Source organism: Heterodontus francisci, chromosome 20 (assembly GCF_036365525.1).
Source record: "Heterodontus francisci isolate sHetFra1 chromosome 20, sHetFra1.hap1, whole genome shotgun sequence".
NCBI lineage: Eukaryota > Metazoa > Chordata > Chondrichthyes > Heterodontiformes > Heterodontidae > Heterodontus > Heterodontus francisci.
In genome coordinates this window covers 34,684,489-34,709,490 of record NC_090390.1, presented here as the reverse complement: position 1 = coordinate 34,709,490, position 25,002 = coordinate 34,684,489, and the positions used below count along the sequence as shown (strand labels likewise).

Sequence of the window (25,002 nt, the reverse complement as noted above, 5' to 3'; positions counted from 1 at the left end):
GTCAATTAACTTACCATAAACAAAGAAAGTCAATGCATGTGTTAGCCGGAACATAAATTTATTCAAGGACGTAGAACAAGTTTTGCCATTTTGCTATGTGATTTAGCATTAGCACAAGCATATGTATAACTTCAGGACGTAGGCTTATAGACATATGGGCAGTGAACACTGACTCTCAACACACAGGATATAGTGGGCGAATATTTGCAATATTCAACACAAATATCACATTGATCTACACACACATTTCATGGCTCCAGTAGCAGAATAGCATTGGGCTTGTTCTTGGGAAAAATAAATGCATCTGAAAAATGGTAGATAGATACAAATTTTGTTTCTGTTCTGAAAAATCTGATTCTGTCCATTGTCCAATATATCCATTCATTGTGCAAACTGTCGATGGGTAAACTTTAGTGCAGTATCCACCATAGTGGATAACAGCTGCTCTGGTCTAACCAAAGTCAATCCTTGGCCGATACTGTAGTACCATTGGATAAGACTGGAAAGAGACAAGAAAGAAGTTGTAAGTGATTAATGCTGTAATACCAAATAACATTACATTACCTACTGGAGGTAATGGAATTCCTTATTGTTTTTAAGTTAAATTTCCATAATGCAATAGGATATTTTTAATCATTCCTAGTGTGGCAAAAAAAAGCCTAGGAACCCTTTGCATCAAGTGCAGCTATCATAATCAGGTGATCCTCCCTACTCTGTGAAATATAAAAGCCCCATTCTGCATCACATTCTTACTGTTTTGGACTAAAAATGGCAGCACTGATTTATTCAAAATGTAGTGAGAATCATGAAACAAAACAAAAACCCTAAGCAGTGTCAGGGCAGAAAGAGTAAAGGAGGCTAGGTGTGATGCTTTGTGAAGGTTTAACTTCAGTCAAAGAATGAGGTAGACCTTAACTATAATAGGTAACAACATAACATTCTTCTTTATTTGTTTGACCTCCACATAAATATAGGAGTGAGCTAAACAGGAGAGAAACTGAGATGGGGATTTTGTTTTTCGTGTCTTCAGATAGCTTTCACCATTGTCGTGACAATGCTTATTATCCAGACCTCTCAGATCAATAAAACTGCTTGGTCTTTGCTGCCTTAAAGATAGCCTTAAAAGACCTGCTGAGTATTTCCAGCAATTTTTGTTTTTATCTCAGATTTCCAGCATCTGCAGTATTTTGCTTTTATTTTATTGCCTTAAAAGGCATGTTGGTCCGTGAACTAATCACTGCACAAGACACACGGGGCATAATTTTACATCGCCTCAGTGGGTCGGATGGTGGCTTGGAGGCGGCATAAAATTGAGCGGGCGGCTCCAGGAGGCCTACCCGCCCCGCTCCCGCCAACTTTACGGCGGTCGGGCGCGGGGTGGGGGAAACGGCCCATCCGCCCGAGGCCAATCAAGGCCCTTAAGTGGCCACTTAACGGCCACTTAAGGGCCCTCGCCTGCCTCCACAGGTATTTTACCCCTGGCAAGCGGGCGTGCTGGGGACGTGAAAGGCCGCCCTGTGACAGCTGCCGGCCTTTCCGTGCCCCGGGGGGAGGCATGGCAGTCGGGCACAGGGTGCCCGATTGAGGGCTGCCCCCGCCTCCCAAGCCACCCCCTCCCCCCAAACGACCACTCCAGCCTCACCAGGAAAGGACCGATCCCCCTGGTGAGGTAAGCCCAACTTACCTTGTCTCCTGGCTCCATGGCATTGGCTGGGCTGCAGTCCCAGCACTGGCTACCGCTCCCAATGGTGCTGCTGGGACTAAGAGCTGCCGACCCGCTGATTGGTCGGTGGCGAATTGCCATCCGCCTAAGATAAAATCTAGCCCATGAGCTCTAACTTTCCATGATAGTGCTGTCCTGCCTAGGAGCAGCATAAGGAGATTAACTCAATTAGCAAATTTATTAAGCATTATTTAAAAAGTGCATTACAAATTATTCTGTTCCCAAAAAAATAGCAAATGTCTGATTGCCAAAACTTTTTCATACTATTTTGTAGAGGGAATTGTCACTGCTCATCAACCAAGTAATTGCCTTCAGCGGAAATGGCAAAATGCTGCAGATTAGAAATACATCACCATGATTGCCTGCGATAAACAAAAAGATAGGCGTTTGACTAAAATAGACATGAGATCTAAGGATTCTGCCATCCAGATGTAATTCAAGGTCCGAGCATATAACTTATTATAACACCAGCATAGAAATATGCCCACTTTATACTATGGGAAGGAGGCCTTCTTGAGGGTTTAAGTTAATACTGAGGCTAGAGAACAAAAGACTAAAATGACTGTGGATGATATTAGTGTATGAACATTTATCACATTAGTTATTTCTCTTTCTTATTTGTAAAGAGGCATTAACTATTTAAAATAAACAAGTTAACAACTCCATTAAAATAGCATTCAGAGGAATCTCAAGTTACTTATGCTAAGTGCTCTTCTGCAAATATTACAATGGGCAATTTCTGGCCACACACTGCCCAGGATTGCACAAAAAGAATGGCACTTGGGGGAGGTAATGGAGTGGGTCGGGTTCCTGTACAACAATAATACTGCCGGAGTCAACACCTTCAAGGGAGAAAGTGCGAAACGTGAGGGGGCAGGCCATACAAAAAATACATCCACATGAAAATAGCATAGGTCACTTATGAATTAAGGCTTCCCTCTCTCCCTATAGCCAATGTTCTGCATCCTACAAGATATTGAGCAGATAAGCATGAATGACAGGTAAAAAAAGATCAGGGGAGCATGTTCACCCAATACTGGTTTATGCACTGAAAAACTAAGAATCAACATCTGGAGGAATCAAGCTTGAACATTCATGGAGCCAAGATCCAGCAAGAAATGTTGGTTCTTCCAGCCTTATGCTGAGTTAACAGCAGGCCTCACACTTTGAAAAGGTAGACACGCATTGGAAGACAGTAAAAAACGTTGCCATGTGTATCTATATGTATATTTTATAACCAGGAGTTGGTAGTATTCAGAGACCAAAGAAGAGTCAGCAAAGATCAAACTGACTGAAGTGGGACTTGTTGTGTCAATAATGAGGTGCAGCAAGCATTCGCCAGGTCACAATGGCATTTATAGCTGTGCAATAACAAAACTTTGTAAATTGTTAAATTTTACATTTTCCATTAGAAGATTCTTCCCAAGATACCATTCTGAATTAGTAGAACCAATCACTAATTTCCACAAAATGAACTTCTCCAATGCCGATGAGAGAATGTTGTTGTAGAGGTAACAGCGATCAAAGTCTTCTACGCAGTATCCTCGAAGATGGTCATATGACCAAAACAGCTGTATATATGTAAAGCCTTGACAGGACTATCACTGGGAGTTTCCACTTTAGGCATGACACCAGCTCCTATTTGAATATGGAAGCTGAAAGAAATAGATACTTTTCGGAGGTACCTCTGGACTGTTCAAATAACCTAACCCACCAAATTCAGGTTTGGCTAGGTGGGGACGAATGCAGCCCACTACAGAGTGTGCTGCATTGTCCAGCACCCAGGTGGGAAGTGTGGCAGGCAGGTGGATGGTGGGATAAAGGAAGTGGAGCCCAGATATATAAAACTGGGGAGCAATCTGATAATAGAAATTAACTTTTCTAAAAATGTTTTACTTCAGAAAATTAATACAACTATTATTATTTTCACCAGCCTATCAGATTTTCTCTGAAAAATAGCAGTAGTTTGTCCAGTTAATTGCAGATAGTTAAAAAGTCAGTAATATGTAACCCATTCATCTTCAAAACAAATATTTTCCATTCAAGGAATATTTCTATTTGTCTGTGATCTGCCCTTCTATTGCTATTTAATGTTACCTTGTTAATTCTTGTTTTTAAACATATGCTGGTAACTATCAAAAAATATTTTTCCACTTTTAGACCTATATATTTTGGGATTCATATTTCACTTTTGGAAAGTATGAATCTCTCTCTTTTTTGAAATGAAATGGTCTCAAATTAAAATGGAAAATGTTTATGATTCATCCTTCTACTGGAGACTGTGCCTGAAACTGAGTAAACCTGTAATGTTCATTTCTCACTTTGCAAATGGGTCAACAGCCATTAAATTGGTGTAAATAACGGAGAATACTATTAATGTAGCTGTGAAGTAGCAACTGAATCTCAACAGTGACTTCACAAAGCCTAATTCATTGACAAAGCCACTGAAATGCCAACCAATTCTATAATAGGCAAAGCAGTCACCTTTCTGGAGCTGATGTGGGTCGGAACAACAATGGGCTGTTGACAAAGTGCATGCCAAGATGTCAGGGTCTTGGCCATGTAGTCAAGTAATGAACCAAAGTTGGAAGGAGGTCTAGTAAAAAATTCATTGCCTCAAGAAAAGTACTAAGGTAAGCCAATGACAATAGCAATGTACTAGCAAAGCGCAGACAGGGAAAGGATATAGATGCAAGAAATTGCTAAAAACTGATAAAGAGGAAATATTAGAAAGGCTGACTGTATCTAAATTTGATAAGCCAGCAGGATCAGATGGGATGCATCAGAGGATGCTGAGGGAAATAAGGGTGGAAATTGCAGAGGTATTGACCAGAATTTTCCAATCCTTCTTAGATAGAAGGTTGGTGCCAGAGGACTGGAGAACTGCAAATTTATTTATTTTATTTATTTAGAGATACAGCACTGAAACAGGCCCTTCGGCCCACCGAGTCTGTGCCGACCATCAACCACCCATTTATACTAATCCCATATTCCTACCACATCCCCACCTGTCCCTCTATTCCCCTACCACCTACCTATACTAGGGGCAATTTATAATGGCCAATTTACCTATCAACCTGCAAGTCTTTTTGGTGGTGGGAGGAAACCGGAGTACCCGGCAAAAACCCACACAGACACAGGGAGAACTTGCAAACTCCACTCAGGCAGTACCCAGAATTGAACCCGGGTTGCTGGAGCTGTGAGGCTGCGGTGCTAACCACTGCGCCAATGTTACATCCTTGTTCAAAAAAAGTGCAAGGATAAACCCAGCAACTACAGGAAAGTCATTTAACCTCGGAGGAACTATAAGCTAGGGCAAAATTAACAGTCAGTTGGATATGTGTGGATGATGGAAAGCCAATATGGATTTGTTAAAGGCAAATCATGTTTAACTAACTTGATTGAGTTTTTTGATAAGGCAACAATAGAGAGGGTAACACAGTTGATGTGGTGTATGGACTTCCAAAATGTGTTTGATAAAGTGCCCCATTTAGACTTGCCAGCAAAGTTGAAAAGGGAAAGTGGCAGCATGGATACGAATTTTGCTGAGTAATAGGAGTTGTGGTGAACGGTTCTTTTTCAGACTGGAGGAACGTATACATTGGGACTCCCCAGGGTTGGCATTAGGACCACTGCTTTTGTTGATATATATTGATGACCTAGACCTAGGTGTACGGGGCGCAATTTCAAAACTTGGCAGTATTGTGAATTGTGAGGAGGAGAGTGATAAACTTCAAGAAGACATTGACATGCTGGTGGAATGGGTGGACATGTGGCAGATGAAATTTAATGCAGAGAAGTGTGACATGATACATTTTGGTCAAAAGGCTGAGGAGAGGCAATATAAAATAAAGGATACAATTCTAAAGGGGGTGCAGAAACAGAGCGATGTGGGGGTATATGTGTACAAATTGTTGAAGCTGGAATGACTGGATGAGAAAGTGGTTAAAAAGGCATACAGGATTCCTGGGCTTCATAAATAGAGGCATAGAGTACTAAAGCAAGGAAATTATGATAAACCTGTGTAAAACACTGGTTCGTCCTCAAAAGGAGTATTGTATCCAGTTCTAGGCACCACACTTTAGGAAGAATGTGAAGACATTAGAGAGGGTGCAGAAAAGATTTATGAGAATGGTTCCAAGGATGAGGGACTTCAGTTAAATGGAGAGATTGGAAAAGCTGGATCTGGTGCTGGGGAATGAGGTGGGCCAAATGGGTCAAGTGGACCAAGTGTCTGTGGAAGAACACATGCGTGAGTGATCATATCAGAAGGTTTATATTAGTGAAGGAGAAGAGCAAGGAAAAATCTAAAGTAGAACTTCGCAATTGGAAGAGGGCTAGCTTCAATGGGATGAGAAGGGATCTAGTCAGGGTAAAATAGAACTAAAGATTGACAGGAAAAACTATAATGAAACAATGGGTGATCTTTAAGGAAGAGATGTTTCAAGTACAGGCTAGGTACATTCCAACAAGAGGGAAAGGCAGGGGAACCAAAGCCAGGGCTCCTTGGATGATGAGGAAGATAGAGAATATAATGAAACAAAAAAAGAGGGTGTATGATCTCTGTCAGGTGAATTCTTCAAGCAAGAACCAGGCCAAATAAATAAGTTGAGAGGGGAAGCGAAGAGGAAAATAAAACTGGCAAAGACAGAATATGAGAATAGAATGGTAGTTAACATAAAAGGTAACTCTAAAATCTTCTACATGGCACGTAAATAGTAAACAGGTGGTAAGAGGTGGTGTGAAGCCTATTAGGGACAAAGAAGGTGAGATATGGTTAGAGGCACAGGGGGAAGGCTAGACTACTTAATGAGTAATTTGTATCGTGTTTACTAAGCAAGAGGATGCTAACAAAATATTGGTTGAAGTGGAGATGGTAGAGGTAATGGATGGAGTGAAACTTAATAGGTAGATGTACTGGAAAGGCTAGCTGTCCTTAGAGTGGATATGTTGCCTGGTCTCGATGGCTGGCATCCCAGGTTGCTAAGAGATAGCGGAAGGTCTTGCCATAATCTTCCAATCTTCCTTAGATACGGGGGAGGTGCCAGAGGATTGGAAAGTGGCAAATGTGATACCCGTGTTCAAGAAAGGGTGCAAGGACATTCCTACTAACTACAGGCCGGTCAGTTTAACATCAGTAGTGGGTAAGGTTTTAGAAACGAGGAAAAAATTAAGAGGCACTTGGAGAGGTTTGAGATAATTAAGGAGAACCAGTATTATCTTGTAATAAGGCAGATCGTGTTTGACTAATCTAACTGAATTTTTTGATGAAGTAATAGAGAAGGTTGATGAAGGGAATGCAGTAGATGTTGTCTATATGGATTTTAAGAAAGCATTTGACAAAGTACCACATAAAAGGCCGGTTAACAAAATTGAAGCTAGTGGAATAGGAGAGTCAGTGTCAGCTTGGATAAAAAAAATGGCTTAAGGACAGAAAACAGCGAGTCCTGGTAAATGGTTGTTCTCCAGACTGGAAGATGGTAGACTATGGTTTCTCCAAGGGTCAGTGCTCTGACCACTGCTCTTTTGATATATATAGCTGACTTAGATATTGGAATACAGAATAAAATTTCAAAATGTGTGGTTGATACCAAACTTTGAGGAAGATACCAATCGATCGCAACAGATATAGATAGGCTACCAAAATGAGCAGACAAATGGCAGATGAAATTTAATACAGACAAGTGTGAGGTGATGTATTTTTGCAATAAGGCTAGGGAGGGCTAATATATACTTAATGGCACAATTTGAAAGACTGTGCAGGGACAGAGGACCTGGGGGTTCATGTGCATAGATCTTTGAAAGTGACAGGACATATTGAGAGAGTTGTTAGCAAGGAATATGGGATCTTTGGCTTCATAAATAGAGGTACTGAGTACAAAAGCAGGGAAGTTATGCTGAACCTTTATAAACCTCAGGTTAGGCCACAACTGGAGTATTGTGTTCAGTTCTGGTCACCACACTGTAGGAAGGACATGAACGTCCTTGACAGGCTGCAAAGGAGATTTATCAGAATGGTTCCAGGGATGGGAGAATTCAGCTACAAGGTTAGGTTGGAGAAGCTGGAGTTGTTCTCCTTAGAGCAAAGAAGGTTGAGGGGAGACCTAATAGAGGTGCACAAGATTAAGACAGGTTTAGGATAAGGTAGACAAAGAAAAGCTGTTCCCATTAGCTGATGGTACAAGGACTGGGGGACACAGATTTAAGGTTTTGGGCAAGAGATTCAGGTGGGAAAGTGAGGAAAAATGTCTTTACACAGCGAGTGGCAATGATCTTCTACACAGTGGTGGGTGGCGCAGTGGTTAGAATTGCAGCCTCACAGCTCCAGCGACCTGGGTTCGGTTCTGGGTACTGCCTGTGTGAAGTTTGCAAGTTCTCCCTGTGACCGCATGGGTTTCCTCTGGGTGCTCCGGTTTCCACGCACATACCAAAGACTTGCAGGTTGATAGGTAAATTGGCCATTGTTAAAAAAATAAAATTTGCCCCTTGTATAGGTAGGTGGTAGGAGAATTGAGGGAAGGTGGGGATGTGAGAGGGAAATGGGATTAACGTAGGATTAGTATAAATGGGTGGTTGATGGTTGGCGTGGACTCGGTGGGCCGAAGGGCCTGTTTCAGTGCTGTATCTCTCCGTGACTCTATGACCTGGAACTCTGCCTATGAGGATGGTGGAAGTGGAGGTGATCAATGATTTCTAAAGGAAATTAGATAGGCACTTGAGGGAAATAAATGTGCAGGATTATGAGGATAGAGTGGGCAAATGGGATTGACTGGACTGCTCTACAGAGAGCCAGCATAGACTCTATGGGCTGAATGCCCACCTTCTGTGCTGTAATTTCTCTACAACTCTATTTGATACAGGTGTTCAAAATCATGACAGAGTAGAAAGGGAGAAACTGTTCCCATTGGCAGAAGGGTCGAGAACCAAAGGACACTGATTTAATGTGATTGGCAAAAGAACCAATGGCGACATGAGAAAAAACATTTTTATGCAGCGAGAGGTCAGGATTTGGAATGCACTACCTGAGAGTGTGGGGGAGGCAAATTCAATCGTGGCTTTCAAAAGGGAATTACAAAAGCAACTTAAGGGAGAAAATTTGCAGGGGAAAGGGCAGGGGAGTAGGACTAGCTGAGCTGCTCTTGCAGACAGCCAACATGGACACAATGGGCTGCATGCCCTCCTTCTGTGCTGTAACCATTCTATGCTTCTATGGTAAGAACAGAATAGATTTCTTTTTCTACATGGAAAAGGGCAGTTATAAATGAATGCATAAATGCTAAAGCACCATTTTAGAAACATAGATGAAAGCCATATATGGGGAGCAGATTTTTTTTCAGTTCCCTTGTGTGGCAAAGAACTGCAAATGAATGAATAAGCAAGTTTTTGGGCTGTGTCTGCTTTTTGGAAATTGTTGGCCAACTTTTGTTAGTATTCTAGGTAGGTTCAACCCTGTGATGTTTTGTTGTCTCAGAATGTAAGCATTGTGAATAATCCCTGGAAACTATTGCCAGCAGTAAGACACCATTTACACATTGATGGAATAATAGTTCTTCTTGGTGCATAAAATTATTAACATGTCCACAAATTACTACATGATGTCCTGACGTTTGGCTCAATGGTCAATGAGACAAAACTGCAACTGACTTCACTGTTGTTGATTGTTGCTAGGGTGTATGTAGGTAGATACATGGTGAAAATACTACTTGAATTAGTTAAAGTAACACAAATGGCACAGTTGCTGACTCTTGCAATGTCCTTGAAGGTGCCAAAAGGACCCTTTGGCATAAAAGTTGAGGGCTGGAGTTAGTCACATTTTCACCAGCATTGCGTCACAGATGGCTGACTATTTTTGCAGATGTTTGCACATCATAAGTCACAAGTTGTTCAAAGCATCCCTGCTGAATCTCAACCTCATACTGCACTGCCGACTGTGAGATAAGGATAGCTGGTACATCCATTTCCTGGTGTCATTTGGTCTGTGATCAGTGAGTCTTCTAGTGAATCTGCACTCTTAGACTGACCTTTCCCGCTGCTGTTGCTGAGCCTTGAGATTGTCAGGAAGGGCCCCAACACCTGTTTTTGCACCAAAGAGTCCTGCTATCACTTTTATGACCATATTTCCAAATCCTGCTTTTTTGTTGTTACATCAGCTGTGTGTGTGAGCGCAAAACTCCCAGGGCATTTATACTTCCCCCTACAGAGTGCTTTTTTTTTGTTAAGGGCAGAAACCATATGATAGAAAACTTTGAATATTGGTAATAATTCTGCCTTCCCTCTCCTTTTAATACATTTGTCTATCATTGGCACAGATTTTGTGGTCAATAGCAAACAAGTGACATGAGCCATTCATAAATCTTACACCTATCCACAGACTTTGGGCTGGATTTTGAGTTGGAGGCGGGGCTCCTGGCGCCAGGCCAAAAAGACAGGGAAAGTCTACCTCTGCATTTTCGTGCCCACCCAAAACAATCCTCCGGTCTTTTTAAATCTAAGTTTCAGGATCCAGGATCCTTATCCTTTAAAAGACCGTGGTCCCGCCTCCAAGAGCTGCCAGTCAATTAGAGGGCCGGCAACGCAGCAGTATTGGCGTCGACACCGGGAGCGGTGGCCACTGACAGTACTGCAGAGGCCTCGGACCCAGCGCTAAAAACGCAGACCTCAGGGAAGTGAGGCAGGATCGCCGGGGCCAGTCCAGAAAGCCCTGGCAAGGGTGGGGGGGGGGGGGGGGGGGGGGGGTGGTGGGTGGTTGGTCATGCGGTCCAGGTGGAGGGGCGGGGGGGGTCCTGCGGGGTAAACTGTTTCCAGTGAGGGTCCTCCGTGGGCCACAGATTGTCCACGGAGGAGGGACCTCCCCACCACAAGCCTGCAGGGAGGACACCTTGTGTTACATGGCGTCGTCCTTGCATAGTGAGGCACCCCCCCGCCGCTGGTAAGATCCCAGTATCAGCAGAAAGAGGCACTTAATTGGCCATTAATAGGCCACTTAAGGGCCTCAATTGACCTCTGGGCAGGAAGGCCATCGTTGGCTTATTCCACTCCTGCGAAGATCGCTTGGTGACAGGCTCTCCGTCCCCCCCGCCACTCTGTGCACCCCCCAAGCACCCCCCACCCCACCTCATGGGGCCACATAAAATCCCGGACTTTCTGTGGGCTTTGCATTTATGGAAATCAAAAACAACACAGCACCCTCTACAGGGGGTCTGGAACCTGCGTAAACAGGGCAAATAAAGGTGTGTTTCGTTAACCAGTCAGATTGAAGAATTCTTACTGAGGGGACGCAGAGTCTAAACCAGAAAGTCTATGTTAGAATTCTATGTCAAATCATCTACAGAAAGCAAAACAGAGGGAGGGAAGAAAAAATAAGATTAAGATAGACAGGTAAAAGAGACAGAAATTTTTAAAATGTCCAACAATGATTAAAATTTGAGGGAATGAGACCCACATTTCTGAAAGTTAACTTTCAGTGCCAGAGAGGTTGTCTGGCAGTAATTAACATTTATCATACCATTAAAAATTTACTTATACTTGAAGGGACAAGCCCTAACATTTTTGGCAAGTTTTGTGGGTATCTAGTGGGTAAGTAGGGCGGCACAGTGGCTAGCACCGCAGCCTCACAGCTCCAGCGACCCGGGTTCAATTCTGGGTACTGCCTGTGCGGAGTTTGCAAGTTCTCCCCACGACCGCGTGGGTTTTCACCAGGTGCTCCGGTTTCCTCCCACAGCCAAAGACTTGCAGGTTGATAGGTAAATTGGCCATTCTAAATTGTCCCTAGTATAGGTAGATGGTAGGGGAATATGGGGAAGGTAGGGATGTGGTAGGAATATGGGATTAGTGTAGGATTAGTATAAATGGGTGGTTGATGGTCGGCACAGATTCGGTGGGCCGAAGGGCCTGTTTCAGTGCTGTATCTCTAAATAAATAAATAAAGTACAACTCCACACCCTTCATGTGTTTGAATGCTCTGTCTCTAGGCGAGATATTGTTAAAGTGAAGCTTCTGGAGGAGCAGGACAACCCGGACAGCAATTTCCTGATTTCCATGTTTAACTGCACATATGTCGACACCTGAAGTTGCCGTCCAATTTACTCCTTAATAACGATGAGCAATGATCATAATTTCTACAACAAAATCTGGGTCAGAAATACAGTCTACTCCTGTTTTCTCAAAGTTGCTAAATTTGAATGACTGCATAATTTATTTATTTTAGTGCATAAATAACTGAATTAATAGTAGACTATATAGTTGTTTATGCTTACAAAGAAATCAGACCTACCAACACATTATTCTGAGTACAGAACCAAAAATGAATAAAGTATGATTTAGCAAGTTGGCAGCACAGTGGCGCAGTGGCTAGCACTACAGCTCCAGCAATCCGGGTTCGATTCTGGGTATTGTCTGTGCGGAGTTTGCAAGTTCTCCCTGTGACCGCGTGGGTTTCCGCCGGGTGCTCCGGTTTCCTCCCACAGCCAAAGACTTGCAGGTTGATAGGTAAATTGGCCATTGTAAATTGCCCCTAGTGCAGGTAGGTGGTAGGAGAATAGTGGGGACATGGTAGGGAATATGGGATTAATGTAGGATTAGTATAAATGGGTGGTTGTTGCTCAGCACAGACTTGGTGGGCCGAAGGGCCTGTTTCAGTGCTGTATGACTATGACTAAGTCCATCCCTTATCTTTTGTAGAATTGTGTTTCCAAGTGAAAACAATTGATACAAATAAAAACACACTCAACTGGATAAAATGTTCCAAGTTTAATTAAAACTGTAACCAGACTCAGTGTTTAATTACAAAGTAATTAGTAGAAGTGCATTTTTGAATGTAATAATTAGCAGTTGCCTTGCAGTTGATTACCAAGCATTAACAGAGTTAAAAACTGTATTCTAAATGAAAGCATCAGAGAATTTCTGTAACTCATGCTGAGTGAGTTCTACCCATAAGTCTGTAATAAATATTTTCCTTTATTCTATTATTCAATTGACACTTAAAACATTTCATTTGAGTTAGTGTTATAATAAATAAGGCCAATTAACAGCTTGCTTAGCTTAACTACCTATTAAGTACTGTGATTACACGGTAGTTTGCAAAAGAGCAACATATTTTCAATTAGGCAACATCTGTTCTATGTTGTACATTAGCGTAAGTATTTGGAAAGACGAGCAAAAAAGGCCACAAAGGGAAAACAAATTCCTTCAAACAACTCAGAGCTTCTGATAGAAAAAAACGACTTTATATCTATCTTACTTGTTCCAAGCTCAAGGTGGTATCGGGTTTTTATAAATAACAGTACTTCATGACAGAAACAGTCAATAATAACAGATGGCTTTGAAAATTGAGGATTTAAATGAGGCCTGGGAATTAAAATACTCCAGTTCTGGAGCAGCGGGTAAATTTCTAACTCATCCACCAAAAACTGACCCAGAGTTACAATCGGGCCTGAAGTATTTAGGCAGCCGCAGTTAGTAAGAGAAACATTATTTCTTTTCCAGGAGTAATTCAGAAGCACTTGCTTCACTGTCTCTGCATACTCCCTATATCTACATAAATGTAAACTGTGTAAAGCATAAGGTTTTGAATTTGGCTGGAGAATATCCGAAGGCTGGCCTGGAAAACGATAGTTGAGGTGGCATGGGTCCATTCACAATGGAGAGGGTATCTGGTGTAGCAGCAACCCATGTTAGCACCATTACTTCCCATGCCCCCTAAAAAGTGATAAAAACTTACTTTTAAACTCTACTTAAGTGAACTGTCAGCTGAAACTGGACACTGACTGCAAGGCACACATTTCGAGCCATTCTGTCCTAAACTAACTCCATGGACGTCATAGGGTCCAACTTGCACATTAAAAGGGTCGATACGCCCCTCTGAAGGTGGCAATTACTACGGTGAGCACTGACATAATCATAGTGGGTAAGCCATTTTCGAGCCTGATGAAATTGAGATAATATTAATTCTACATAATGATTCTGAATCAGGCCTTTAACTCCTTCTTGCTGCATTATGGGGATTGCCTTTTCACTTCATGTAATGGAAATAGCACTCCTTGGTTTTAGCGCAGCCCCTGCAATTTCTTATCAATTGCTTATGCGTTCCATTGACATACTCAACAGCACTGGAAGAACATATGACTCACATGGAAACACACACATCACATTCAGTTAGAGGACTTGCCAGCAAACTTCAGGCCAACTCCATTCACAAAAGTAGAAAATACAAAGCAGGATCCCCAAGAGGCTGACCTAGTTATTTCTTTCCAAATGCTGAAACACTTGCTGTTTATTTCATGCATTTATTTTGTTTATTTTCTTTTGTTCTTCCTACTTGTTCACCAGGAAAGGAAATGGGGGGTGAGATGTTACTGCCAGGTCATATGAATTAGTTTGAAATTTAAAAAAAAACAATGGCCTGACAACAATTCTACATTTCTGGAGTTCTGGAGATAACGGGTAGGATTTTCCTGCAGGCTTTGAGGCCCCAACATCAGGACCAAATGGGGGTGTTGAGCCCATACTTGCTGGAAGCCAGACTGGAGGAGCTTTTTTCCCAGAGGCGCTGGCCCATTCAGAGGGCCGGCAGCTCTAGAGACTCGGCAGCGCCACCAGGTGAGGTGGATGTTGTTGAGGCAGGTAGGAGAACGCGAGGGTGCCTCAAAATAGAGGGCCCACGGAGCGGTAAAATAATTTAATTTTTTTTAGAGGGGCCAAGCAGGTATGCCCCTCCGGCAGCAGCATTTGGGTCATGAGTGCAGCCTTTGCTGCCGGCAGCCCCCTCTTTGAGGGATGGGACCTCTGGCTGCCGTAGGGAGGTTGCCTCCACTAAGCGGCTCCCCGCTATTTTCCCACCGCGTCCACTCCTGGCCCCCTGGGGCCAGGAAACTTCTGCCAAATATGTTTATAGAACTGAGTAGAAAATCGAGCAACACACGGAAGTAATAAACATTAAAGATGCAGCACCCAGTACAGGCGCAATGGACGAATTGACTCCTTTTGTGCTGTACCATTCATTCTAACTTCTGGTGTTCCAATTAGTAGCTGTGTTACAACAAATAAACAGGAAATGCTCCAGGCCTGCCAATAGAAATCTATTACAGAAATTCACATCTCAAATATTTTTCAGACATTCAACAGCTAGACAAGATACTATCATCTTGACCCATGTCTCTATAAACTGGCTGTTGACAAGAAGAACAAGATCTTAAAAAGGCCGCCAATCCTTCTCGAATCTGATGGCTACACAGGGTTAAGCATTCTTAGACACATGTGCAGTTGTTCTTTCACTGGCCAACAGTTCTAAATCTTATAATAAAATATCAAACAAAAGATTTTTGCACTCAGAATAAATTCAGAATTCTGATAAATAGCCTGCAATTAGATATTTCTATCCTCAAAATATGTAACTATAGGAAGGATGTGATTGCACTGGAGAGGATGCAGAGGAGATTCACCAGGATGTTGCCTGGGCTGGTGCATTTCAGCTATGAAGAGAGACTGAAAAGGATAGGGTTGTTTTCCTTAGAGCCGAGAAGGCTGAGGGGGGACATGAAATGCCATAGCATACAAGGCTATGGGCCAAGTGCTGGAAAATGGGATTAGAATAGTTAGGTGCTTGATGGTCGGCATGGACATGATGGGCCGAAGTGCCTGTTTCTATGCTGTATAACTCTATGACTAACTATTTGAAAGGCAAAATGTTCTCAGTCTCCTCCAAAAATGAAACAAAACTCTTCTCTGGGGTGTCTATTTCGAATAATCTTATTGACCAATAATAATCATATCTCTGTGGTGTCACTTTCTAGCAATCTTATTGGATAACATAATCACAATGTTCCAAAATGATGCTCATTTCATCTGCCCTGTGTTTGATTGAGAGGGCTCTAGGTCAATGATGGTAAAGGCAAGCAGTTTATACAGTTACAGTGGTCAAATCCATCTTAAAATAAAGCTGACAAAAAGATAGGGAAATTAGCAGTCATTAGATGGTAATCAGATCAAAGCCAGATCAAGCGAACTAGAAATTGAAGAAGCACTGAAACAGACTGAAGATGCATGGAACGACCTTAAAAAGGAAATACAGCAGTATCAAAAAGTGTTAATATAGAATGACCTTGCAGTGAAGGGATACTCAGCAATAAAGAAAGAATTCATTCATTCTATGCTAGAAGAATAAAGTCTGCCTCTGTTGTGCTCACACCAGGTAAGCTAAGACACTGAATAAACCAGTAGGAAGCTCAAGGGAGGATTACGTTGAACTTTCCCCACAGGATTAGAGTACTGGCAGGACAAAACTAGCTACATTACTTGTTCTCACTTTGATGAAGGTAGCTTCTCAAATGGAAGATATGCAAACCTTCCCTGTTTCCAGAAGCCAAGTTTCACCACAACCATTAGCACTGCCTTTGCCTTTGTCCCATGACATCTTTGTCATTTAGGGCTGAATTTTACAGGCTCTCCGACGCCGGAGGTCGTGGTGGGGGGGGGGGGGGGGGGGCCTGGAAAATTCTTCCGGGAGAGGCCCGCCATGACCCCCAATGCCAGGAAGGCCCTGCCGCATTTTACCGGCAGTGGCAAGGCCTCGGTACGGCACCCCTCCCCGCCACTGGGCGACAGGACCTTCATTTAAATATTCAAATTATATTACAATTAAAGAATAATTAATTACCGGTAGAGATGGCCGTCCTACGCCAATATTCCGGCTGCTGGCCGGAACTCCCGCGCCTTTGGAACTCCTTTTGGAGTTCCAAGGCGTGACACTGGTTGGGAGAGCGGAGGAGTAAAATTCTCAGGTCGGGGTGGGGGGATGGTGGGAAGGGGTTGAGGGCTAAATTTATTAAAGGTCGGGGGAAAAGGCCAGGATCTGAATAAAAGTTTTTTTTGGGAGGGAATGGGCTTTTAGTGAATCGATTATTCCTTGGGAGTGTGGGTGAGTGGAGTGAAGATGTTATTTAATGTGTAACTTTAAATTTTACAAGTTCATTCCCTTTAAAAATTCAAAATTCTTTTAAGGGCTTGAATCCCTTTAAAAATGGTGCTGGCACCTGCCCTCCATTTAAATGAGCCCCCACGCGAAATATCGTGGGAGCTCTGCGGCAGCCACTCCGTGCGGGAGGGCCGCTGACTTCAAAGCCGCTACGATTTGCAGCGCACTACTAAAGTTCAGCCCTTATTCTCTCCTGCCCTGTACCCTATCACACACCTTTCCTTTTGTTCTCTTCCCCACCCCCAACCCCTTCACTTGCTTCAAACCTATTACAAACCTTTGCCAGTTCTGATGAAAGGTCACAGACCTGAAATCTCTCTCCACAGATGCTGCCTGACCTGCTGAGTGTTTCCATCGCTTGCTGTTTTTATTAGCCAAGCTACTGTGTTCCCTCTCACCAGAGAACAGGTGGAGACTGTTTAATATTGCTCCACAACTGAGTGATCAAAAAACTAACACCTAACAGAGACAGTAATGCAAGCTGTTCAAGACTCACCTGAGGACAGGGTTCAAATCTGAAAAAAGAGAACTATTAACAAGAGAACTCATGAGGCTGCATGCCTTAAAAAAAAAAGCTGAGGTTCAACATAACTTGAAGCTTCTGTGGACCCAAGTAAAGGACCATCTCCAATTAGTGGTGGGCAGAAATTGAAGACAGGAAACTCTGTCTCAAGAATAGAAAGACTGGAGTAAAATAGGTCAGAACTGCATTTGGCTAATCAGATATGGATAGATGATATCATGAATCAGGTAATGACAGATGATCCAAAAGAACAATAGTCCTTTGAAGAAAAGATTTCAGGTGATTGGTAGAAGGATTAGAGGGGACATGAGGAAATACTTTTTCACCCAGAGGGTGGTGGGTGTTTGGAATTCACAGCCCGGATTAGTGGTGGAGGTAGAAACCCCCAACTCATTTAAAAGGTACCTGGACCTGCACCTGAAGTGCTGTAACCTGCAAGGCTATGGACCAGGTGCTAGAAGGTGGAATTAGATTGGGCGGCTAGTTTTTTTCAGCTGCACAGACACGATGGGCTGAATGGCCTCCTTCTGTGCCGTAACTTTTCTATGCTTCTATGATTCTAAACTTGAACATAGTTCCAATACAGAAGAAAGAGGTCAGAAAGAGTATAGTCAATCCTGGCTGTTTGACATTTTTCATGAGAATTACAGTCAAGCATAAAGATTAGGATGGTCCTGTCTCTGAACAATATTAATAGACATGAATCAGGGTTACCCTGCACTGAGAGAGACTAGTCCAGTTATCTTGGACAATGGACCACCTTAATTACAATTGAGTCCAATTGACTGGAGCACATTTAAATTGGACATTTCCTTTAAAAGTGGGCAATACATGTGGAATCATCTGATTATGCCCAGTATGGTTGAGCATACTACAACAGGCACAGCTGAGTGGGAGCTTAATCCGTAGGTGATTATGGCAAGCAAAACCTGACCAGAACAGCATGAAAAACTAAGGCACATATTAACTTGGCTAAGTAATGTTGCTGTATAGGTGACCATGATGAAGGGACAGTGGCACTGACAATATTTGAAATATGTTTAATATACCATCAAACAAGATTAATTCCTGCTACAGTATGACAATATTGAAGCCATGTATAGGCTAGAGCCACCAACTAATCAGAGAGAGTTGAAAAGCTTTTGGGATTATGTACTGCTCGTGACAGGACTATGAAAAGATTACCCAATCTCTTAACAAGCTATAAACCTTTGGAATTGAGGGAAAGGACGAGTTAATGCCAAGAAGGCACTGAAGAGAGGACTTGCTGACATCCTTTCCTTAGTGCTTAGTGCATTTTATTTAAGAGAAAGAAGCATATGTCAAAACTGGCTCTATGGAGAACAGCATCAGAGCTAATCTGTACCAAAAGCATGGTAAAGACAACAGTTATTGCATACACCAGCAAGAACCTGAATTCAGTGTGATTGTCTAGAATTGTATCAAGTATTTCAGGTTAGACACTTTACCTAAATCATGTAGTTTTGGAAGGGAGTTAGATGTCAAAGGTTTTCAAAAGTTGAAAGGTTTAAGAATGTAAAGTTGGAAAGTTCAGGAAAATATAATTACATTTACAGTTGTGTTTATAATTTGAACCTTGTTGATTTATATTAACTATCTGCACTTTTATTATAATTGGCAATACTGACCAATATTAATCGTAGTACAGTTTTAGATCAAAGGAGAAGAGGAGAATCTGGGAGTTCCAATAGTTAATTTAATTGCTTAACTTTCTAAGCACAGGGAGACAGTACAGTATAATAGCTAACAAAAAAAGTACACTGTTAATTAAAGTTGAGATGATTATGAAAGAAGGACATTTACTGTCTTCTTTGGCCTCCTTGTCTCGGGAGACAATGGGTAAGCGCCTGGAGGTGGTCAGTGGTTTGTGAAGCAGCGCCTGGAGTGGCTATAAAAGCCAATACTGGAGTGACAGACTCTTCCACAGGTGCTGCAGATAAAATTGGTTGTCAGGGCTGTTTCACAGTTGGCTCCCCCCTTGCGCTTCTGTCTTTTTTTCCTGCCAACTGCTAAGTCTCTTCGACTCGCCATACTTTAGCCCCGCCTTTATGGCTGCCCGCCAGCTCTGGCGATCGCTGGCAACTGACTCCCACGACTTGTGATCAATGTCACAGGACTTCATGTCGCGTTTGCAGACGTCTTTAAAGCGGAGACATGGACGGCCGGTGGGTCTGATACCAGAGGCGAGCTCGCTGTATAATGTGTCCTTGGGGATCCTGTCATCTTCCATGCGGTTCACATGGCCAAGCCATCTCAAGCGCCGCTGACTCAGTAGGGTGTATAAGCTGGGGATGTTGGCTGCCTTGAGGACTTCTGTGTTGGAGATACGGTCCTGCCACCTGATGCCAAGGATTCTCCGGAGGCAGCGAAGATGGAATGAATTGAGATGTCGCTCTTGGCTGACATACGTTGTCCAGGCCTCGCTGCCGTAGAGCAAGGTACTGAGGACTTGATACACGCGGACTTTTGTGTTCACTGTACATTTACGTTTACATTTACTGTAAACAACAATAACTCACCACGGACGTAACCTGGAGGGAAAGGCACTATTGTCCAATGTGCAGTTACAGCCTGCCCACCCAGGGAAATTGTCTGTACACTTTCATGCTCATGTCACCAAAGAGAAAGCCTTACCACTGAACTCCTACCTGTAATACATTGAATACAGACTGTGAAGTTGGTCTGCTAAATCTATTTTGTAATGTTGGGACATTGAATGTTATTTTATTATACAGTAATTAATCTTGCTATGGTATTAGTTGCACTATAATAGAGGTTGAAGTAAGATAGTGCTAGTAATGTGTCTATGCAATTGACAACATTTGATGCCTAAGGCAAACAAGAGTTAAGTTGAGCTTCACTGGTGTTTTAATGAGGCCCTCTTAGTGATGGAGCTATCTTGGCCAATAATCAATACCTTTTGGACTGGGTTTCAAAGTTCCAAGTAAGCTAATTTAAGTAACATATATGAAACCCTAAAAATAGACATTAAATCCTGGTCTAATTTCTGATGCAGGAGGATTTCTCGAACACTTGGAATTTTTCCAATACAAAATTTGTTACAATATTATGGGCGCTGTGCAGGATTTAGTGTTCATGAGTCCTAAGATAAAAAGTATAAAGCAAAGGTGGTAAGGAGTGAGTGGATTGGGGAAAAGTAAGCCAAATTGTTATAATAAATTAATTTTCATTGTGAAAAACACCACAGAAGGCTCACTAGTACATAGATATGATTACCCAAGTTGATTAGACTGCAAAAGATCATTTTAAATAAATTTAGTTTAACTTTTACTTTAAATTTCGGTCAACTTTACTTGTTACTAAGTTTCATTTACACATATGCACATGCGAAACGGATATAATTTGGTTCCTCTTTTTCTCCAATAAATGTAAAATTGATCAGTATTGGCTATGTGAATGTCAGTGTGATTGCAGAATAAGCCACGTTTTCGGATTAAGTGTGCAAAGCTGTGTCCATGGCACAGACCTTCACTGGGGCTGAGTGCACTTTGAAACACTCGTTTTCTAGTGGCACATTAAGGACTTTGGGTGAGTCTTGGACTGCTCAAGCAGGCTTCTTAAAGGGAACCTTGCTACCCGCTGAAAACTCTTCACCCTGTCCAGTTGATGCCTCTTTTTCAACGATAAATGATAAAAAAGCTTTCACACATTGGCTGGGAATTTTCTTTGAGTTGCTGCTGTAATTTCACAAATAATGCAGCAGAAAACATGTTTACACAAGGAGCAGAAGCAGCTCCGAGGAAATGCCCAGCCATAGTTTTCGTCACTTGCTTGATACATATATGCACTGCCAATTGCTTGATGTGTCCAGAGATTGGTTTGAAAGGATTTGGTAGCTTGAAGGCTGCATGCTGTGCTAACCTTAACTTCTGTGGTAAAAGATATGCTGTATGTAGGTCACTGTGCAGTAACTGGTACAATTCTGTGACAAGCTGTCTTGCGAAGCACAGCTGGGAAAAACAGAAGTCCTCTGACATGTAGCTTTCACGGTCATTTCATGGGTTCTAAACCACAAAATTTATTGAATTAACTTTCACAACTTGCTATGGTGGGACTTGAACTTGCAGTTTCTAGTTTCTTAGTCCAGTATTATAACCACTACAATACTATGAATAAACTCAAGATAGTATAATACTACAAGCAAGGTGACATTTTCACTACACATCAGGCATATAATATTACCAACTTCTACAACCTAGCCAGTTGGTTTAATCTCTTGATGCAATGTCATTTTACCCCCACAAATTCAAATGTGACATATCTCGCACATCACTATATGCCTCTCAGTGAATTATAAGGTAGTAATTCAATTGAGTAGGGATCAAGATGATATCACAAACCATTAGCAGATTATGCTTATCATCTTGATATTTGAGATTGCATTTGTTTTAGGGGCCGAAATTAGAAGTCACAACATGCTGAAGAATGATTTGTGTCACCACCTTATTCCCAACCTTAATGCTGAAGAAAGCTGTGCATCCACCACTTTTCGGAGTCTGGACTACTCTGCAAACTCCTCTAACAACTTCACTATGGTTGCAGCGAGCTTCAAACATTAACGCCTAGCTTTCCAGGATTCCGTTCCTAATCCCCTCCTCTTTACCACATAGGTCTTCACTGTTTCAAAACCTACCTCATCTATATTGCCTTTGATCAATTTTTCTCCAAATTTCTGCCTAATTGTCTAAATTCCCCCAAATACTTGTGAAGTGCTTTGGGATGCTTCATTATATTGAATGTGCTATATAACTTGCCTGTGCTTTCATTTTTGCCAGGAACATATTTTTCCTTTTGTGTCTATATGCATTTCCATGGGTAACTCAAGATGATTTCTTTCAGTATATATATGGATCCAAACCCTAACAATCAATTCCATCCCATTTCCTAGCTATGTGTTCAGGCTAAACTCAATGGTGAGCAATCCTTGTGCTGATGGTGCTGTTACAATGGTCTAAGGAAAGGAATTATAAAATATTAGCCCAGTGATGATGGAGGAATGACAATATGTCATAAATGAGGCGTGGGCTTGTCCTATAGCAGGACAGAGCAGGCAACGAGGTGCCAATGGCAGTGTCAGCTAATGCAAACACAGGTGCTGGCACAATATTTAAAGTGCTGCCAGCCCTGCATGTAGTGTTGCCTTTCATTGAATCATTGATTCTGGAGAGCTGCTGGACCCCCCTGTACCCCAGCATCAGCACTGAGGACCCAAGGAACTGACTGTAAGCCAGCTGGGACCATGTCGAAGGCAGGCACCGGCTGGCCCCACATTTAGCAATGCCTCTTCCAGGTTGTCCTCCAGGCTGCAAGAGAAAGGCGTAAGGACCTCTTCTCCAGGGATGGCAGAAAGCAACCCTCCTGCCTGAGCAAGCAAGCCTGGACGGAGATTGCAGAGGAGGTCAGCACCTGAAACTGGGTCCAGTGCCGTAAAAGGGTCAATGACCTTCTTCACTCTGCCACGGTGAGTCCTCCATACCAATCTCCTCTTTGGGCCTTGCATGTGGTTACGCAGGAAGGAGCCCTACAAGGGGAGGAAGTGACTACAAAGGCGGCGGCAAGGGGGTGAGGTAGCAGCAGATCCTGTCAGATGTACGGCTGCATCTTGGCAACAGTGAGACTTCTGTCATAGCTTATCCCCAACATGTCCCTTGAGAATGGAACATGAGGAGGAGGCATTTGGAATCATCTGTCAGGGGCCACAGAGCTACCACCAGTGTAAGAGTCCTGTTGTTGTTGTGCAAAGGCTAACTGTGTCCCTTTTTCTGCTTGCAGGGGAAAAGTGCCCACAACACCAGGGAGAGCGCCAAGACTGGCGGTGGAATCCCTGACATCTGCTCTCTGGCTCTGGCACAGGAGGCGTCCCTGGAACTGGCAGGAACCCAGGGCGGGTTCAATCGCAGCTGGAGAGACTGGAGTGTCCACACAAGAGACTGAAGAAGCATTCAGTTCATGTGGCCTCCACCGCACTTCTGGAGATCCACATTACGCATGGTTGGGGTAAGGAGATCTGAACATCCTGACCCCTAAATGTTTGTGTTCTCCAATGCAGGTCGTAGCACTTTGGAAAGACGCTCGGAGAGAACCTGGGAACTTTCGTCCACTTCTGAGGAGGGGGAGGAACACTTAGTGGGTGTACTGTCACATCATTTTCCTGCATCCTCCACCAATGTCGGTTGGTTTCCCCTCGAGCTTAGATGCAGGGTCACAAGCATGAGCACCACAAAGGTGCACAAACAGCTGATGGAGACTGTGACAGGCAAAGTCTGTGGGAGGCTGGGCCCATGCTGAGCTCCAGGCTGATGACAAGTCTCTGGTGTTGGCAGCACAGAACATGCTGGGGCTGCAGTGAGAGGAACATCTGGCAGAGCAGCTAGAGGCAATGCACAGCCATGAGCGGATGATGGAGGAGTCCATCCATGCCATGAGCGCTGCCATGTCTCAGGTGTCTGAGTGCATGGCTTCCTCCATCAAAGAACAAAGAACAGTACAGCACAGGAACAGGCCAGTCGGCCCTCCAAGCCTGCGCCGATCTTGATGCCTGCCTAAACTAACACCTTCTGCACTTCCGGGGCCCATATCCCTCTATTCCCTTCCTATTCATGTATTTGTCAAGACGTCTCTTAAACGTCGCTATCGTATCTGCTTCCACCACCTCCGCTGGCAGCAAGTTCCAGGCACTCACCACCCTCTGTGTAAAAAACTTGCCTCGCACATCCCCTCTAAACTTTGCCCCTCGCACCTTAAACCTATGTCCCCTAGTAACTGACTCTTCCACCCTGGGAAAAAGCTTCTGAAAGGTTAGTGACCCTCATGGAGCACCAGATCCTGCAGATGCATGCAGACCTGCATACCATCGCCTTGTCCGTGAGCTCAACGCAGCAGTTGCAAGGTGAGAGGGGGACGAGGCACCCAGAGTCTTCACCTGGTCCTCATTCTTCTCTGGTTAGCAGGGAGTTCAAATGAGACTTGAAAGGGAGGAGGAGAGGTGCCCTTCACATTTGGGGGCTCCCCACAGTGCTTAGAGTGTGGACAACAGCTCCTCAGCCCCTCCGCCAGTGAGCCCAGCTCCAGTAGCTGTGATGACTGAAGAGGGTCCTGCACCTGTGCAGGAACCCCTCAGCCAGTCAGGGCCCTCCAGGCCTCAGGCAGCCAGAGGATGCCTGCCAAAGTCAACCCAGGCCAAGGGACTGCGTGTTGAGCAGCCTGCCCTCCCCCTCAGCTGCTGCTGCAGGGGTCACATCACGTAGGAGCATATGAAAGTATCTAAAGAAGAGCACCTAGATTCACTTGGGGTTTCACAGGTGTGAAAAATTTGGCCTTGTTATTTGTTGTTTGAATAGTGAAGATAAATTGATGTCAAAGAAATTGTTGTCATCACTCATGCTTTTCTTGCTTCCTTGTCTGATGTCACCTTCACACTTGCTCCAAAAATGGAATGCCAGTGTAGAGGCAGGCCACGTTTGTTCAGCATCTCAGTTGTGTGAATGCACCTGGTGACCATAAGATCATAAAAAATAGGAGCAGGAGTAGGATCTGATTGTGGTATTAGCTCCACTTTCCTGCCTGCCCCTCATAACCCTTGACTCCCTTGTAGATCAAATATCTGTCTAACTCAGCCTTGAATATATTCAACGACCCAGTTCTTGGGGAAGAGAATGCCAAAGATTAACAACCCTCTGAGAAGAAATTCCTCTTCATCTCTGCCTGAAATAGAGGATCGCTTATTTTGAAACTGTGCCCCCT

The 25,002-nt window shown here is 43.3% G+C and overlaps 1 protein-coding gene across 2 annotated transcripts in view; it reads right to left on the bottom strand.

Annotated features, from left to right (window-relative positions):
• Positions 1-369: 369 nt before the first annotated feature.
• Positions 370-25,002, bottom strand: part of pcgf5b (polycomb group ring finger 5b) — a 232,994-nt gene continuing 208,361 nt past the window's right edge. For both annotated transcript variants that reach the window (XM_068052584.1, XM_068052583.1), the window contains exon 9: positions 370-499. In XM_068052584.1, coding sequence (XP_067908685.1) covers positions 462-499 — 38 coding nt within the window. In that variant the 3' untranslated portion in view covers positions 370-461. The remainder of the gene's footprint in view (positions 500-25,002) is intronic.